The 19904-nt window shown below is 35.1% G+C and overlaps 1 protein-coding gene across 10 annotated transcripts in view; it reads left to right on the plus strand.

Moving 5' to 3' along the window:
• CCDC88A (coiled-coil domain containing 88A) overlaps positions 1–19904 on the plus strand; it is a 131246-nt gene that overhangs the window by 79506 nt on the left and 31836 nt on the right. For 8 of the 10 annotated variants that reach the window (XM_050754610.1, XM_050754611.1, XM_050754617.1 and 5 more), the window contains exons 14-18: positions 1915–2052; positions 3545–4615; positions 6089–6216; positions 10350–10491; positions 16381–16545. In XM_050754610.1, the coding sequence (XP_050610567.1) occupies positions 1915–2052; positions 3545–4615; positions 6089–6216; positions 10350–10491; positions 16381–16545 (1644 nt within the window). The remainder of the gene's footprint in view (positions 1–1914; positions 2053–3544; positions 4616–6088; positions 6217–10349; positions 10492–16380; positions 16546–19904) is intronic. The other 2 variants (XM_050754612.1, XM_050754619.1) reach the window with 1 other exon arrangement.

Consider the following 19904-nt stretch of genomic DNA (forward strand, 5'->3'; position numbering starts at 1 on the left):
TGTCTTACTTTCTGCCATGACAAAATATTCTAGGCTCATCTTGAATATTTTCTGTCCCAGATCTGGAGACAGCCATTTCTCTAAAATTAGCCTTTATTCCTTTTAGTGGGAAATAATATTTAGAGACCACAATTTAGGTATTATGAAACTTGAATCTTAATCAGACTCTGGTTGAACAGAAATACTTAGCTGTGGAAGAACAAGTGTTTTGTTTTTGCATATCTTTCTGTGCACATAATTCTACATAAATAGAATCCCATCATAAAAACATGCATGACTAAGAATTGTTTCTAAGAAGTTCCTAAGTGATGCTCATCATGCTGTCCTGGAATCATGCTTTGAGAACCACTGCCTTAGATTATTCAGAGGCTCCTTGGTATTCTTGTAAGATTTTTACTGTTTTAAAATGTTTTTGCATTGTCTTTAATCCATTAACTAAATAATCTTAGTAAGTGTTTGACAATATAGTGTTAAAGTAGGATGGCCATTTAGAATTTAGAACAGTTTTATTTTGGTTGTCATTAAAATTGGGCCTGTAGAGTACAGTTTCTTTTTGAAATTAGCTTTGAAGTTTGATTTGTAAATTCTTAGTGATTCAAGCAATTTTTGATCAATTAATTGTAAAAATGATTTTTTATAAACTGAATGTTTCACTTTAATCCCATTGATACAAAACAACAAATGAGTTTCAATAACTGTCATTCATATATTTCCGTATATGTAATATGAGAACCAGATTAATTATTCATAACTGAAAGCTTCCTGAACTGTAAATTAATGTTGAATTGAGTTATTGGATAAGTTTTTTGACCTGGTGCTTTTCATATTATTATTATTATCATTATTGGCAGTAGTAGTATTTTGAGCTTAGGGTCTCACTATGCCACCCAGGCTGGAGTGCAGTGGCGCAATCCTAGCTTGCTGCAACCTCCGCTTCTCAGGCTTAAGCAGTCCTCCCACCTCAGCCTCTCAAGTAGCTAGGACTACAGGCACAGGCCACTATGCCTGGCTCAGTTTTTTGTTTTTTGTGGTTTTTTTGTTTGTTTGTTTTTGGTAGAGACATGGTTTCACCATGTTGCCCAGGCTAGAAATATTATTGGAAGATTGTTTCCATGTGTAGTTATTTCCATTAATGTTAAAATAGAAAAATTAAAATTGCTTTAGAGTGCTTCACTATTGACATAAGAATTTAACATTTAACTTGCAGTAGAATATTTTATAAAGTCTTCTCGATTTTTTTAATTGCCTAGTTTGAATATATGATAATGGAAAAATCAATAGTCTTAGCATATTTTTAACTTTAATTTGCTATTTTGTACATATTAACTACCAGTATTTTTTATCTCTAAAATGTGTAATTGAAAAGAAATTTGAACCTGAAATATAAATATTTGCTGCTGTTTTCCTTAGTCCTTTTTTATAGTAGTATTCTTTTTCTCCCTCTTTTTTATTTTAAACCAAGTCCTTTCTTTTTTCCTCATTGAACTTATACTGTACTATTTCTCATCTTTTCCTTCATGCTTTTTATATCTTCTCCCTTCTTGCTCACTGAAATTCTCTGAGTATAAGTAAAATTTTACTTTACAAATCCACTGAAGCCAAGAGAATCTTTTTAAAAAGTTTGTATAGTTCTCATATAGCACATTATCATTTATTCAGCTGGATTTGTCTTTGTGTTTAGAAAATGAAACTTACCCCAAAAGATGCATAGGATAAGAAATCATGTCTGCAGATTTTATACAGCTACAGAAATTAGCATGGAATGCTGCTTGAATTTCTATACTGAGTTCTTAAATTTTAGCATTTGGATATTAACACTATTTTATCCTTTATTCAGTGATTATCTTTTGTTTTGACATGTTTTCACTATTGTAGAATATTTAACATATTGTTTTGTGATTTAATTTTCTCTAGGTTGAAATTCTTGAAAATGAGATTGTTCAAGAAAAGCAAAGTCTTCAGAATTGTCAGAATTTAAGCAAGGATCTAATGAAGGAGAAAGCTCAGCTTGAAAAAACAATTGAAACACTGAGAGAAAATTCAGAGAGACAGGTTCGTACATTTTTTTACTAAGTAAACAATGTATTTTAAAATTTATTAGCAAAAGTTATTTAAAATATATGCAAACAAAACGTTGATATAAACATTAAAGGGAAATATTTTAGAATTTTTTTATTTCAAAGTAATTATAATTTTACCTCATTTTCTAACCTATGTATCTTAGGAAAGTTGAAGAGAAAGCTTAGAGTTTTTTAAACTGCTAGTGTGCTTGATAATCATCTAGTATAAGCATTTGCAGTTCTTGTGCTTTCAAGTGTCTATGGAATAGGGCTGCAGATTCTAGAGTCCCTGAGTGGAGTTGGCCAGGAAATGCAGCTGTCCTCTGACCTACCAAAGAGGGAGAAATGCAGTGGCAACCACACTGTCTTGGATATTATGAAATTTGTTTTCAAGTGTTTAATGTTCATTCTTATTTTATGTTTGAGGAAACTGAGAACTGGATAGATTAATTGATTTGTTTTTGAAATATTTATGTATTTGAGACAGGGTCCAGCTCTGTCACTCATGCTGGAGTGCAGTGGCACAATCATAGCTCACTGCAACCTCGAACACCTAGGCTCAAGCAATCCTTTCACCTCAGCTGGGACTACTAGGCATGCACCACCATGCCCAGATAATTTTTTAATTTTTTAATTTTTATTTTTTGGTAGAGACAAAGTATCGCTATGCTCCCCAGGCTGGTCTCAAACCCCTGAGCTCAAGAGATATTCCGGCCTCAGCCTCCCGAAGTGCTAGGATTATAGGTGTCAGCCACCATGCCTGAGCATTAATTTTTTTTAGAAGTAAGATTATTTGTTTATATCATCCAGGTATAGTCCTCAGACCAGCCATAAAAATGAAGGTTTCTTTAGAGATACAGAACAGAAATTCTAGACTAAGCTTCAATCTTCACTTTTCCAAGCTTCTTGAGATTATTTAACACGCTAAATTTTGAGAATCATTGTATTAGGTCATGGTATAAATTGGATGAATTAGTTCTCAAATGTACCCAGTAATTTTTGTGATTTTGATGCTTCCTACTTAGAATTCTTTTTGGGAATGAATACACACACATACAAACCGATATATACACATACAATACAGCACGTATTTACTGAGGACCCACTGTAGGCATTGCAAAAGTTACTCAGTAAAAGTAAAACCTTATGTTCTCAAGGAGGTATGTGTGTGTGTGACACCGGTATTCCTATTTGTATTTGAAGCATGTAACTATAAATAATCTGAAGACCATTATGATTAATAGAAAATACATTTCTCAATCGTTCCTTTAAACTGTGAACTTCCTAAAGACATGAACTTTAATGACCTGACAGCGTGTGTTCACAGTGGTCTTCAGTAAATACTTGTCAGAATTAAAAGTAAGACAGGCATTCTAGAACCCTTTTTTTTTTTGTTCCCCTTTTCTTGGTAGTTTTTGGAAGAGATAAACCATAGTTAGTTTTTCCTCGATTACAGCTTTTGATTATTTTCTTTTTCAAATTAGATTAAGATATTGGAACAGGAAAATGAACATCTGAATCAAACAGTGTCTTCTTTAAGGCAGCGGTCCCAGATAAGCGCAGAAGCAAGAGTGAAAGACATTGAAAAAGAAAACAAAATTCTCCATGAATCTATCAAAGAAACAAGTAGCAAGCTAAGCAAGATTGAATTTGAAAAAAGACAAATTAAAAAAGAACTGGAACATTATAAAGAAAAAGGAGAACGAGCAGAAGAACTTGAAAATGAATTGCATCATCTTGAAAAAGAAAATGAATTGTTACAGAAAAAAATAACTAATTTAAAAATTACTTGTGAAAAAATTGAGGCGTTAGAACAAGAAAATTCAGAGCTAGAAAGAGAAAATAGAAAATTAAAAAAAACATTGGATAGCTTTAAAAATCTGACCTTTCAGTTAGAATCCCTAGAGAAAGAGAATTCCCAACTTGATGAGGAAAACTTAGAGCTGCGAAGGAATGTAGAATCTTTGAAGTGTGCAAGCATGAAAATGGCTCAGCTACAGCTAGAAAACAAAGAACTGGAAAGTGAAAAAGAGCAACTTAAAAAAGGTTTGGAGCTCCTGAAAGCATCTTTCAAGAAAACAGAACGCTTGGAAGTTAGCTACCAGGGTTTAGATATAGAAAATCAAAGACTGCAAAAAGCTTTAGAGAACAGCAATAAAAAAATCCAGCAATTAGAGAGTGAACTACAAGACTTAGAGATGGAAAATCAAACATTGCAAAAAAACCTAGAAGAACTAAAAATATCTAGCAAAAGACTAGAACAACTGGAAAAAGAAAATAAATCATTAGAGCAAGAGACTTCTCAACTGGAAAAGGATAAGAAACAATTGGAGAAGGAAAATAAGAGACTCCGACAGCAAGCAGAAATTAAAGATACCACATTAGAAGAAAATAATGTGAAGATTGGAAATTTGGAAAAAGAAAACAAAACTCTATCCAAAGAAATTGGTGTATATAAAGAATCTTGTATCCGTCTAAAAGAACTAGAAAAAGAAAATAAGGAGCTTGTGAAAAGAGCAACTATTGATATAAAAACGTTGGTTACACTACGTGAGGTAAATATGTTTACCTAAATTAAGGCAAATATTTTTTATATTTTTAACTCAAGGTTTCTTTTAAGTTTTATTGGAACCTATCATTAATTTGCATCCTTTTTAATATTTTTAACTCAAGGTTTCTTTAAGTTTTATTGGAATCTATCAGTAATTTGCATCATCTATTTTATGGTTCAGTAGAATTTTGGAATTAGAACTAGAAATACCTTCCAAGTTTCCTACTTTTGTTAAACTAAGAAATACCTATAAATTGTATTTTTAAAAGAATTTGTACTAATAAAGTTTCCTAGTGGTATCTGACTTATTACATTATAATTTTAAACCTTTATTTCAATATAATGATAAAATGCTTGATCAAAACTCTTATTAAATTCTAAGTATAATAAGCATGATAGCTACTTTTTATTGAGTGCTATGTGCCAAGTACTGGGCTAAAATCTTCATGTAAGTTGTATATATATAAATAATATATATATACACACACACAAATATATATACATATATATACATGCACATAATCTTTACAACTAATCCTTTATAAGTATTATATCCATTTTTTAGATGAGAAAACAGGTTCAGAAACATTAAATAATTTACTCAGGATCACACGGCTAATAAATAGCAGAGTTGGATTACTGGATTCAAATCCAGATTTTTCAGACTCCAAAGCCCCATGAATTTTGACCTCAAAGCCAGAGAATGCAAATCAGGTTCAACTGTTCAACACTGAGCAACTAGTATTTGCTTGAATCTATGTATCAAGAAGAATTATGAAACTTCCAGGAGTAAATTGGCAGTATGTTCTGTGAAACATGGTTGGTGCAAGTCAGAAGGTGTGTGTTTGGCTCTTTTTCCCCATCTCTAAGCATTATAATATGTGATAACCGTTTAAGTTCAATTTAAAAGTATATTAGCATTCTGGCAGAAGGTCACATTGGGCAGTCTGCATTTCTGCTAAAGAGGCATTGAGAGGGACCTTTTATTTTTCTCTTCTGTAGACTTATACACATGAACAACAGGTTCCTTGTGCCTAAACTTCTAAGAACATCCTCTAGTTCTTCAGATCAGTATCATAAGACCTCTTTCACTGGGAGAAGGGATCTTGTGGGAGAGAAGTGTTATAGTCAACATATATTTATAAGAAGAAAGGTGCACTAAAGTTCAGGCTCGTTATTAAAAAGTAAATGGATATGTTTTTCCCCCACAGTTTTCAAACCTAAATGTGTATTCACAAGTAAAGAGTTACTACTCCCTTTTAAGGTTTTGTTTAACGCATTAGCATAAAAAAAAAGGAAAAAAGTTACTTCAACTAGGTTATAACTTCAGCTACATTTTAATAATGAAGGAATGGTTTAATGACATTTCCTGGTTCAAATTACATGTATTCCTAGATGGTGGTAATTAGAATCTTAGCTGACTTTCTTAGATGTTTATGCCCTTGACACGTGAGTTTTGTATTTCTTTTAAAATAAGGATTTGGTGAGTGAAAAATTGAAGACCCAACAGATGAACAATGATCTTGAAAAATTAACTCATGAGCTTGAGAAGATAGGGTTGAATAAGGAGAGACTCTTACATGATGAGCAAAGTACTGATGACAGGTGAGTACTAAGTCTACTTGGCAAACAGTTGAAAATTTTTTTTTTTTTGCTCATACATTAATTATTTTCTGTATTAGCTATAGAAAACATTTATATATTTCACCCTATTTCTGGTTCCTTTCTTCCCTTAAAGAAAGTTGTGTGGCCGGGTGCAGTGGCTCACGCCTGTAATCCCAGCACTTTGGGAGGCTGAGGCGGGCAGATCACCTGAGGTCGGGAGTTCGAGATCAGCCTGACCAACATGGAGAAACCCCATCTCTACTAAAAATACAAAAAAATTAGCCGGGCATGGTGGTGCATGCCTGTAATTCTAGCTACTCGGGAGGCTGAGGCAGGAGAATCGCTTGAACTTGGGAGGCAGAGGTTGCGGTGAGCTGAGATCGTGCCATTGCACTCCAGCCTGGGCAACAGGAGTGAAACTCCATCTCAAAAAAAAAAAAAAAGTTCTTAAGGAGAAAAAAGGAATCATAGACAATCTAATATAGATATAAGAAAATAAAAACCTAAAATGTTACTATATAAATACAGTTATAAAATAGGAAAACAGGATGCTACCCAGGTAGCAGAAGATCAGAGGCTATAATTGACTGTGAAAACAATAAGACATTAACAACAAACCAACCTCCGGCTCATCAAACAAAGTCAATTAAGCAAGTTATTTTTTATCTGAATCATGTGCTTAAATACCTCTGTTCTTTCATTTATTTGCCACAATGTTGACTTAAAGATAAATGGAGGAAAAGTATGAAACAAAGGAAAAGAAAAGCAACTGAGGTATAAAAATAATGTGGAAAACTAAAGCGTTAAAAGCTGGATATGAGTTAAAAAATTAACTCATATGCCTTTTAATTTTAAAAATGATCAGTATAGGTTTAAAGAAAATATATATTCTCTCATGGTAATTACAGTCTATCAAATAGAGTTAATCTGATTTTCAAGTAGTCTATTGTTTAGCATCCAGTCAGCTCCATGAATCCAGCTGGAATAGAGGTTGTATATTGTTAAGAACATTATTTTATGTAGACTAGATTTTCATTCCATTTCTGTAATTATATAACTTTTATCTACTCATTATTACTGTTCCAGTATTTATATTCTATATTAAATGTATATTGGAAAAATTAATGGTGATTTGTTCATGTAGTTTTGAGAATGTTCAAAGTAAATAGGATAGATTGATACTTTAAAAGTTAGTTGTGTAATAACAGAGATATAATTTGAGGCATATATTCTAGCAATCAGTTCAAGTCAAGCAATGATTATTGAATTAATTATACAGATATTTCATGAGGAAATATTTTTATTTGAATTAATCAGATAGTTTTAAGTGCAGATTTCATTGACTGTCTTTTAATATAGATACTGAATATGCATCCCCTCTTTATTCAAACAGATTTATTATCTACTATATGTAAGACACTGTACTGCATGTTCTTTGCAAAAGAAAAAGTAGAATACACCCTATAGTGCTAAGTGACCCTAGGTTCATATAAATTTATGAACCCAGCTCTGGGTGGACCCTTTATACAGTTTGGCTCCTCGTCCCAAACCTTAATTCATACAGTTAGCCAATGTTAATTGAGCTCTTCTTATCTGCTGATCATCTAGCATCGAAGTAGTGATAATGTTTCAACTGAATCTTAAAAAATGACAGAGGTTTACAAGGTGGGAACACTGGGGAAGGGCATTCCATGTAGACAAAAGCATTTGTATAAAAGCACAAAAATGTGCTGAGCAATTTTTAGAGTATATAAAAGATGGATTACAAAAAGGATGAATTTGTAAGCACAGAGACAGGCTAGGAAGTGATTATAATAGTCTAGGCAACATGTGATGGCATTCATTATTTCCACATATTTATTTACATATTAGGCATGGAGGTAAGGGTATATGTTGAACTAAAGCTTTTTGGAAATAGAAAGTGGCTTGAACTACTAAACCAGCTTCTTTCTCAGCCAGGGAGTTAGTCTTTATGTCACAAAAAAAAACCCAGAAGCTCACAGACATATATTCCTTTAATGTGCCATTCCCTCCACCTTGGGATTTAGGTATATCAGTCTCAAATGATGTCCCTAATTCCTTTATTAGTCTAACTTTCTCATCTTTCTCTTTTTGAGCCAGAGTTTTGCTCTTGTCACCCAGGTTGGAGTGCGGTGGCACAATCTCGGCTCACTGCAACCTCCACCTCCCAGGTTCAAGTGATTCTCCTGCCTCAGCTTCCCAAGTAGCTGGGATTACAGGCATGCACCACCACGCCTGGCTAATTTTGTATTTTTACTGGCCAGGCTGGTCTCGAACTCCTGACCCCAGGATCCACCCACCTTGGCCTCCCAAAGTGCTGGGATTATAGGCATGAGCCACTGCGCCCGGCCTAACTTTCCCATCTTTCTAATTCATGTTATTCTTTCTGAATTTTTTTGACGGTACAGTTATTATTACGATACTTATTCTTGCCATCAAGGAATATATAGTGTAGTTTTTGAATTGAATGTATAAGTAGATAAATTTAAATGCAACAAAATAAATTTAGTAGGCCGGGCACAATGGCTCATGCCTGTAATCCCAGCACTTTGGGAGGCCGAGGGGGACGGATCACTTGAGGTCAGGAGTTCAAGACCAGCCTGGCCATCATGGTGAAACCCTGCCTCTACTACAAATACGAAAAATTAGCCAGGCGTCGTGGTGCACGCCTGTAATCCCAGCTACTCAGGAGGCCAAGGAACAAGAATCACTTGAGCCTGAGAGGCAGAGGTTGCAGTGAGCTGAGATCGCGCCACTGCACTCCAGCCTGGGCAACAGAGTGAGACTCTGTCTCTAAATAAATAAAGTGATAGAGTTGTAAACAAAGGTGATCACTCTTGTCTTTTCTCCTTTACCTCTCTGTCTTCTGTCTTCTCTTTCAATCTGGTTGCTCACAGGATTATGTTTTCATATGTTTTCAGGCCTCTTATCCATTCATTCTGTATGCTGAGCCTTCCCATACATCATCTCACCTGAGATCCTTTTTTTTTTTTCTCTGTTTACTGTATGTTTCTACCAGGATAGACCAGAAGCAACTCAGACGTCACCAATTCGGCATACCCAAAATCGGACTCAGTAAATGATTTTTAAATGTTTGTTGACTTGAGCCAATACCAAAATGAATGAGATTTGTTCTCTGTATTCAATGAAATTAAAATCTGATTGAGAAGAAAATATTTACATAAAAATTAATTCCAGTAAAAGAATGTGGTGAAACTCTCATATATACACTTTAGGTTTTTATTTGGTTTTGTCTTCAGGGTCTTTGGGTTTAAGAAATGGATCATAAATACTGGTTTATGATACACTCTGAATTGTGTTCATATACCATCCTTTTTGTGGAAAAAAAGTATTTATTAATAATTATTTATCTGCCATTCAGAAAGATAATTGCAACACTAAGTCACATCCATCTCCCTCTTGCCACTCTGTCACCAGTATCCTGTGCCACAAATACATCATTTTTTAACTGTAACTACTCTGTACTCTGACATAAAGAGTCTTCATTGCCGGGTGTGGTGGCTCATGCCTGTAATCCCAGCACTTTGGGAGGCCGAGGCAGGCGGATCACCTGAGGTCAGGAGTTCAAGACCAGCCTGATTAACATGGTGAAACCCTGTCTCTACTAAAAATACAAAATTAGCTGGGCGTGGTGGCACATGCCTATAATCCCAGCTATTAGGGAGGCTGAGGCAGGAGAATCACTTGAACCCAGCAGGCAGAGGTTGCAGTAAGCCCAGATCATGTCATTGCACTCCAGCCTGGGCTACAAGAGCTAACCTCCATCTCAAAAAAAAAAATAAGAGTCTTAATTACTGAAAGGGGCTATTTTGGGACTTTGATCTTCCAGATTCCTTGAGAATTAATTATTGCTTTTGATAATCTAAGCCATAATCTGGAGCTCTATTCACTCAATGATTTTGTTGCTTCATTACCAGGATTAGTTTTAAAGGGAGAATGGGGCAGTAAGAAGAGGATGAGTTCTTTTGCCTCTTTAACAACAAGGTTTTTATAAGACCCATTTATGGCATGAATATTTGTGGTCATAAATTATCTTTAAAAATAATTTTCTGACCTCCAATAATGAACTATATTACTTTGTACTTGGATAGTAGGTATAAACTTTTGGAATCAAAATTAGAATCCACTCTTAAGAAGTCTCTTGAAATAAAAGAAGAAAAAATTGCTGCTTTAGAAGCTCGATTAGAAGAATCCACGAATTATAACCAGCAATTGCGCCAAGAACTTAAAACAGTAAGTGATTTTCTTGGAAAGAATTTTAAGGATCATTTATTATATAAATATTTGGACAGAAAAATATAAAGTAGAAAATAAAAATATAAAACATTTTATTGATATTTAGTCTATTCCTTTTTCATAAACTTGAGAGTTTTCTTTTTTTTTTTTTTTTTTTGAGACGGAGTCTCGCTCTGTCGCCCAGACTGGAGTGCAGTGGCGTGATGTCGGCTCACTGCAAGCTCCGCCTCCCGGGTTCACGCCGTTTTCCTGCCTCAGCCTCTTGAGTAGCTGGGACTACAGGCGCATGCCACCAAGCCCAGCTAATTTTTTGTATTTTTAGTAGAGATGGGGTTTCACCGTGTTAGCCAGGATGGTCTCGATCTCCTGACCTTGTGATCCGCCCACCTCGGCCTCCCAAAGTGCTGGGATCACAGGCGTGAGCCACTGCGCCCGGCCACTTGAGAGTATTCTTAAACAGATCTCTGTCATATGAATATGGTATAGCTTATTCAGTGCTATTTCATGTGTGTGATATCCTGCATGCTGTTAGGGATATATCGGAAGTGTGTGGGTGGAATGAGGAAGAGGCAGGCTTATATTATTAGGAAAAGCTCTCATTGTGATATTGACATTTTACTCTGTCACTCTTTCCTATTGAGGATCCAGGGAAAATTCTGCTAAGCAAAATATGACAGCACCTGATCTCATAAATTTGAGGTCTTTTCTAGATCTGTTTTCTTTTGATATTTGGAAGTATTCAGTGAAGTAAGCAAGCAAGGCAGAGGTAACTGTTTATTTTCCCTAAGGAAGCAAATCAAAATATAAGGGACTTTCCCATTCCACAGGGTTGGTAGATGGTAGATTGGTAGAGTCATGTTCTGGTTTATTCACCCTTTTATTATCTCTGCAGTGCCCCAGGAGTGGTCTCAAGGTTAACTGAATACTTAGACTGACAAGATTACTATAGGCTACATTTAGAATCATTCTACTCAGAACACTATAAGAAATATAAATAGACAGCAGGGCCGTGTCAGTCCATCCTCTTCACGTAGTTGTCTGAGAATAATCTTTCCACCAGATGGTTTACGTATAAGATAAGATTCACATTGGGTGTGTGCAGGAGCTTTCCTGGCTTTGAATCCTCATGCTCATAGTAGTGATTACCTCTTGCAGCAACTCCAAAGGTATAGATTTAAGATCCCCACAGTGCACATGCCAATTATAGGAGGTGCTGTACTCAGAGAAGTTCAGAGATAGGGCTGCCTATTGGTCTTTAAACTTCTCCTAGTCATTTTTTTCAATAAGCAATATTATCTAGTAACATAGAATGTTCCAATTTTTTTTCACTATTTGCTGACACCATTGCTGCTGTTTGTCACAGACATTGCCATGGAACATACATTGTTACAGAATAAGTTTTACTTATTTTTCATCCAGACATTCTCAGAGCCAGAGAATAAATTTTAGAACTGTGTCTAGTTAACCAAAGGGATTATTTAAAAAAAAAAAAAAAAGCGCGCACACACACACACACAACACATTAACCTGCTTTTTGTCCTGAATTTTTTACCCCATTAGCTGTATCACTGAGTTGCAAATAAAATCAACTTCATGAAGCTACTCAACCAGAAAATTAGTGGGTTTGGGTATGAGTTGTGTACGTGTGTTTCAAGTAGATATTTAAAATGCCATCACTGGGCCGGGTGCAGTGGCATACCTGTAATCCCAGCACTTTGGGAGGCCGAGGCAGGCAGATCATTTTAGGTTGGGAGTTCAAGACCAGCCTTGCCAACATGGTGAAACCCTGTCTCCACTAAAAATGCAAAAATTAGACAGGCGTGGTGGTGGGCATCTGTAATCCCAGCTAGCTACCCAGGAGGCTGAGGCAGGAGAATCACTTGAACCCAGGTGGCAGAGGTTGCGGTGAGCCGAGATCGTGCCACTGCACTCCAGTCTGGGTGACAGAGTAAGACCCGGTCTCAAAAGCCATCGCTGACTTCCACTTTCAGCTATTTAGACATAACTGTTATGGACTAGCTTCTTGCTATGTATTCAACTGAATTTATATTGTTATAAACTTTTAATACTATATGTGAAGAAGTATTCTCTTTAAGATAGACTGTGAAAGTTAAATACGAATAGTATAAGGGTTAAAGTAACCACTAAATTCGTATGACAAAGAGATATAGGTAATATGACCAAAAAAGGGAGATAAAATGGACTCATAAAAAATAAATCCAGGTTAGGCACAGAGGCTCATTCCTGTAATCCCAGCACTTTGGAAGGCTGAGGTCAGCAAGATCGCTTGAGCGCAGGGGTTTGAGACCAGCCTGGGCAACATAGGGGAGATCCTGTCTGTTAAAAAAATCCAAAAGGCAAAAAGAAAGAAGAAACAGAGAACAAAGTACAGATTGGACAAATAGAAAACAAATAGTAGGATGGCAGCTTTAAACTAAAGTATGGCAATAACTATATTAGATATAAAAAGTCTAAACACCCCAGTTAAAAAGCAGAGATTAATAAATTAGACAAAAAGGCAAGACCCATCTATATGCTACCTATCAGAAATCTTGATGGAAAAATGATATATCATTCTAGCGCTAATCAAAAAATTGCTAGATTGGCTATATTAATGCTAGGCAAAGTAAATTTTAGTGCAATAAATAGCACCAGAGCTGAGTAGTTCATTACATAATTACAAAGGGGTCATTCCAGCACAAAGATTAACAAGGTTAAATGTTTATGCATCTAATAACAGAGGTACACCTAGTAACAGAGCTGCAAAATAGATGAAGCAAATATCTGTAGAACTACATGGAGAAAGACAAATCCACAATTACAGTTAGAGAGTTTAATACTCAACTCTCAATAATTGGAGAATAAGTAGAAAAAACTTCATCTACCAGATAAAGGGCTTCCATAAACAGCCTATAGACTAATCACTTTCCCCTTTTGATCAGGAAGAATACAAAGATTTTGCTCTCACTGTTACTATTAAATGCTGTACCGATGATCCTAACCAGTATACTAAGATAAGAAGAAATGAAAGGCATACAGATTTGAAAGGAAGAAGTAAAAATGTCTTTCTTCACATGTGACATGACTATATTTACAGAAAACCCTGAGGAATTTACAGAAAAATGTCTACAGCTAAGGTGGACTAATCAATGTCACAGGATAAAAGTCAATATATAAAAGTCTATTTTATTTCTCTATATTAGCAATGAAAGATTGGAAAATGAAATATAAAAAAACACCATTTATAATACTATGAAATACTTATGGATGAATTTAAGGAAATGTGTGCAAGAACTCTACTAGAAACACCAAAGGAATACCTCAGTAAATGGAAATAAGAACCATGTTCAGGAATTAGAAGACTCAATATTGTTAAAATGGCAGATTCCCCATATTGATCTCTTGATTCAACATAATCCCAATTAAAATCCCAACAGGCAGATTTACAAGATGATTCTAAAATGTATATGGAAATATTGATCAAATATTAGTGAAAATTGGGAGCAACTGGAACTGTCATGCATACTGATGCAAATATAAGATGTTATAACTAATTTAGCAGGCAGTATGGCAGTATCTCAAAAAGTCCTAGCCCGTGGCCCAGCATGGTAGCTCATGCCTGTAATCCCAGCACTTTGGGAGGCTGAGGCAGGAGGATCACTTGAGGCCAGGAGTTCAAGACGAGCCTGGCCAACATGGCGAAACACTGTCTCTACTAAAAATACAAAAATTAGCTGGGTGTGGTGGTGCACACCTGTAGTCCCAGCTACTCAGGAGGCTGAGCCACGAGAATCACTTGAACCCAGGAGGTGGAGGTTGCAGTGAGCCAAAATTGCACCACTGCATTCCAGCCTGGGCAACAGTGTGAGACTATCTCAAAAAAGAAAGAAAAAGAAAAGAAAAAGAAGGTGATAATGCTACTTCTCTTTACTCAAGGAAAATGAAAACATAGATAAATGAATTTTTTTAGCAGCTTCATCATAATCAAAAAACTGGATATAATGACCAAAAGAAAAAAATTACTGATGTACTCAACACATGGATAAAGCTTAGAAATATACTCAGAAACACACACATCCACACACACACACACACAGATTATATACACTGATTGTATTTGTGTGAAATTTTAGTATAAGCAGAACTTTTATGAAAGAAATGAAAACAGTGGTTGCCTGGTGCAGTGATCTTTCTAGAGTAATGGAAGTGTTCTGTCATGTTGATATATGGGTTATATAGGTGCTTGCCATTCTCAAAATTACCGAATTACACTTAAAATCTGTACATTAGCAACTTCATGCAAATTATAACTCTATTTTTAAAGATTACATTATCTTTGGGAACTGTTGAAAATTTTAAATTTGAATTCATAACATAATTCACAATATTTTAATTAGTTCTAAATTACTTTGTTACAGTGATTTATTTTTATCTAGACTGTGTATTCATTTCCTCTCTGAATATAAATATTTTGATTAATGATACATAATCATTTTTAATACTTACTTGAAAGAACAATGGCTTTAAACTGAGAAGCCTTCGGCCGGATGCGGTGGCTCACGCCTGTAATCCCAGCACTTTGGGAGGCCAAGGTGGGTGGATCGCTTGAGGTCAGGAGTTCGAGACCAGCCTGGGCAACATAGTGAAATCTCGTCTCTGCTGAAAATACAAAACTTAGCCAGGCATGGTGGCACACGCCTGTAATCCCAGCTACTCGGGAGACTGAGGCAAGAGAATGGTTTGAACCTGGGTGGTGGAGGTTGCAGAGTGCCAAGATCGCACCACTGCACTCCAGCCTGGGTGACAAAGTGAGACTATGTCTCAAAAAAATAATATAAAATGAGAGGACTTGAGTTTTATTCTCAGCTCCCCTTCTTAATAACTGCATATGTTTATAGCCTTTCTAAGCCTAGAACAAAGACCTTGTGGGAAATTCATGTAAAATAGAGACTGGAAATGATGCCACTTATCTATTGTTTTTAGGGTGTTAAAAGTAAAAACAAAACAAACAAAACCCGGAAACTAGGATCATAGGGTACCCATTAGATGGCTTGCGAAACTTGACATTACATTCTATCTTGGCATCTTTTTAGTCTCACCTCATTATTTTCTAACTCAGCGGTAGCATTATTAATTGTTGAGTTGTAGGCTTTCTTAAGTTGTGCATTAGATGTTGAACTATAAAACATTTCTATCCTTGCCTTAATGCAAAGGTTGGGGTTAACTTGAAATTTATTATAAGAATCTCCTAGGATAAACTAGTGCTTCAAGATAGTTTAATAATTCAAGATAAGTATAATAATAGTAAATTTGAGTTGAAGAGAAAGAGTTATTAAGTTAAATCTGGCAAATTTGGTCATATATGATGAGCAAGTTGGTCATGTATGATGAGTTAACAATCCTTGGATTGTTCGCAATCCAAGGATATATCTTCTCTAGGATTTTCTAGTGTGATTATAATCTACTTTAAGAGAGCCAACTCAAAACTAAAAAATCCTGAATACGATATGTCCTTAAAATTAATAAAGTGTCAAATCTTTGTGCTTTACATAGACATCTCTGTGAAATTTCTAAATTGGTTACAGATAGCTCTAAAAAGAATTGTTAGTCATTAGCAACATATCTATATCCACTCTTATCCAGGGGCATTTGCACGACAAACAATAGGATTTGACATTACTCTGGCACATAAACAGAGTAGGTTTTATATTTCTAGGAGGAAACGATTTGCATTTTAAAAAGCACAAATCATACATGTTATTCATCACATTTAAAAGTATATTGCCTCTCATATTTACCAGATCAGCTCAGAGTCAAATTAATTGTGAGAAATGTAACTGTGGTGATTTTTTTCTCCCCATTAAAATATTTTAAATAAAATTTTAGGTGAAAAAAAATTATGAAGCTCTCAAACAGAGACAAGATGAGGAAAGGATGGTACAGAGCTCTCCTCCAATATCTGGTGAAGACAATAAATGGGAGCGAGAAAGTCAAGAAACAACTAGAGAACTTCTGAAAGTTAAAGACAGATTAATTGAAGTAGAAAGAAATGTAAGTATTTTTTAATTTTAGTAGGAATCTTTTTTTTTAGAAATAGAGGATCACTGGAGAAATTTATCTTAGATATATTGTCTAATATTTAAACAATTGATGGCACTTAATAAGAAAATTCTGGTCATATAGTCCTTTTTCTATTTGTTCGTACCTCAGGGGCCTTTCTTTTTGCTTCTCCTGCCTGGAACATATGACTAGCTTCCCTCAGCATTTGGGTGCCATATCATATGTCCTGCAGAAGGTCTTCCCTGACTCCTTACCCCAGTGAAGTTGTTATCCCCAACTTAAACTATTCACTATTGTTCCGTTGCTTTAGTTTTTTCATAGCACTTTTCACAGTGAAATTAAATTTCATATTCATTTATGAAAGCAGGTAATTTGTCTTTCTTTTTTTTTTTTTTTTTTTTTACCACCGTGCCTTTAATATCTAGAATAGTGCCTGGTATGTAGTAGACCCTTAACAAATATTTGCTAAATTAGTTCAATATATACTTGACAGTAAACAACAAGCAAACAAGCTGAACAACAAATAGTTACCCTTCAAAAGATGAATAAACTTAAGGAACTTACACAATAGCAAGTAAAATAGTTGTGGTGGTGTTTTTTTTAATTTAACACAAAAATAGTACCTTTAATTAAAAACTAAGCAATAAAACCAAAAAATAATCCCCACACCATTGATTTCTGCTTTCTCATTCAAAAAGAATCACTATGAACAGTTGATCTTCCTAGAAAATTTTTTTGTCATTTATCTGTATATAGAAGTATATTTCTTTTACAAATTTATACCTGCGGGATCATGCTATACAAAATTCCTATTTGCATTTTCTGTTAATATTATCTTGGAGATCTCTCAATTTTAGCAGATGTATGTGTATTTCATTTTGTTTAATGACTACCTATTATTCCATAGTGTGAATGTTACCATAATTTACTTAAATAAATCTCACATTTCTCTACAGTTAGGTTTTTTGTTTTGTTTTGTTTTGTTTTGTTTTTGAGATGGAGTCTCACTTTGTTGCCCAGGCTAGAGTGCAGTGGTGTGATCTCGGCTCACTGCCAGCTCCGCCTCCCGGGTTCACGCCATTCTCCTGCCTCAGCCCGCCACCACGCCCGCCCGGCTAATTTTTGTATTTTTAGTAGAGATAGGGTTTCACTGTGTTAGCCAGGATGGTCTTGATCTCCTGACCTCGTGATCCACCTGCCTCGGCCTCCCAAAGTGCTGGGATTACAGGTGTGAGCCACTGCGCCTGGCCCATTTAGGTTATTTTTAAACATGTTCATAGAATGCTAAATTGCTGACAGTGAAATTGCAAGGCCAAAGTATATATACGTGTGTGTGTGTGTGTGTGTGTGTGTGTGTGTGTGTGTGTTTAATTGATATTTTCTATTAGTCTTTAAAAATCCCATCAATTTTCTTTCTTTCTTTTTTTTTTTCTTTTCTGAGACAGGGTCTCACTCATCTCCCAGGCTGGAACGCAGTGGCAAGATCATAGCTCACTGAAGCCTCATCCTCCAAGGCTCAAGTGATCCTCTTGCCTCAGCCTCCCAAGTAGCTGGGAGCACAGGTGCACACCACCACACCCAGCGAATTTTTGTATTTTTTGTTGAGGTGGCGTCTTACTATGCTGCCCAGACTGGTCTCGAACTCCTGGCCTCAAGTGATCCGCTCTCCTCGGCCTCCCAAAGTGCTGGGATTGCAGGTGTGAGTCAGCACACCCAGCCTAAAAATCACATCAACTTTCAATCCCACTAAAAGAGTATACCTATCTTTCCATATTAACACTGGATAGTACCTAGTGCTTTAATTTTTGTTAAAGCAACAGGAGAAAATATTTTAATGTGTACATTTAAAATTATGAGTTAGGCATTACACATTTTTCATGTATTTATTGGCCATTTATAAATACCTATTTTTAATCAGTGATATATATACCTATATTGCTTGGATTCATAATTACATTTTAGAAAATTGAGCTGGCATATGAAGTTCTGTAAGGTGAATCTTTTTTTTTCTTGTAGACTTCCTTTATAAATTTCCATTGGAAAAAAATTACTTCGTTTCATATTTTAGATAATGGGGTTATAAAGACGGTCAGCCATATAATAGGCTGGTAATTTTTGTGTTTGCCAGTATTATATTTGCTAACTTCTTTCTTTTCCATTGTAAATTTTTTCCTGCTCTAAGATACCCTCTCAGCTATCTCTTCTCTTCATTATAGACTATAGGAATTTTTTTTATTCCTAGAGACACCTGGAATAATCGGTAGAGCTTGTACAATTTAGTTTCTAAAGTGCTAAACTACAATAGTATTTCACATATATATGTGAAAAATGGTTCACCTCTTTGTGCTGAGATGGTATATAAATACGTCAGTACTGTCAGTATTCCATTTTACTTTTTCTAGTATACATTTTTTCATCCTTTTTATTTGAACAAATGAACAAAAGAGAAATACAAAATCATAACGCATCTTAAAGCATTTTGTTTCCTCAGCTTCAATTTTATAGTATAATATGTGGGTCAAATCCTGACCTGCCTTTTACACAGTGACATGCAGTGTATATAACATAAAGCCAATAAAGTGAATGTTATATTTACATATAGATATGTTAAGAGTGATCTGTTGTGATTCAGTTGTTAACTTTTTATGCATACTGCAGGGTAGACCAATTATGACCTTTAGTATATTAAAGTTTTATTTCTGTTTTCTGGAGGGTTCTTTGTACTTTGCTGTTGCTGATTTTTTATGAAATTTAATTTAGAAATAATCCTGAAAAGATTAATGACAAGTATTTTAAAATATAATAATCATTGATTCGCATAGTAGTTCATTTGTTATAACATTGAAATATGGCCTTACGGAAAAATGGAAAATGTTATGTTTTGTTTGGAAATGCTCCAGGAGTCTTATAGTTGAAGTAGAGTTTTAATTAGCATTTTATATCGTGAGAAAAATAAGAAAATATCTGCGTTAGGTCTGTTGTGGACTGCAAATTTCAAACAGATGGTTAAGATTGTTCCTGTAAACCTGCTTCCCTTTGAAATATTTGTGTTTGGAAATTACTTAGTTTTGTACTATCTCTGGGACCACCACTCACTTAGGTATATATTTGCCTTTGGGTAAATTAGAAAAGATAGATCTCCATGGTTGGACACAGCCCCATTTATTCTGGTCATTCTGGGAACCTTCAAGCAGTATTAAAACCATACAACTGACAATTCCTTTCTAGTTTTTGTGTTAATAAATATATTTAGAATAGGATATTTTATTTTTAGGATATTATAGTGCAGACAAGACACAGGCACAATATTAAGGTTTTAGTATTATTGCCTTCTTTCTGATGAATGTCTG

The sequence above is a fragment of the Macaca thibetana genome, chromosome 13, assembly GCF_024542745.1.
Source record: "Macaca thibetana thibetana isolate TM-01 chromosome 13, ASM2454274v1, whole genome shotgun sequence".
Classification (NCBI taxonomy): Eukaryota; Metazoa; Chordata; class Mammalia; order Primates; family Cercopithecidae; genus Macaca; species Macaca thibetana.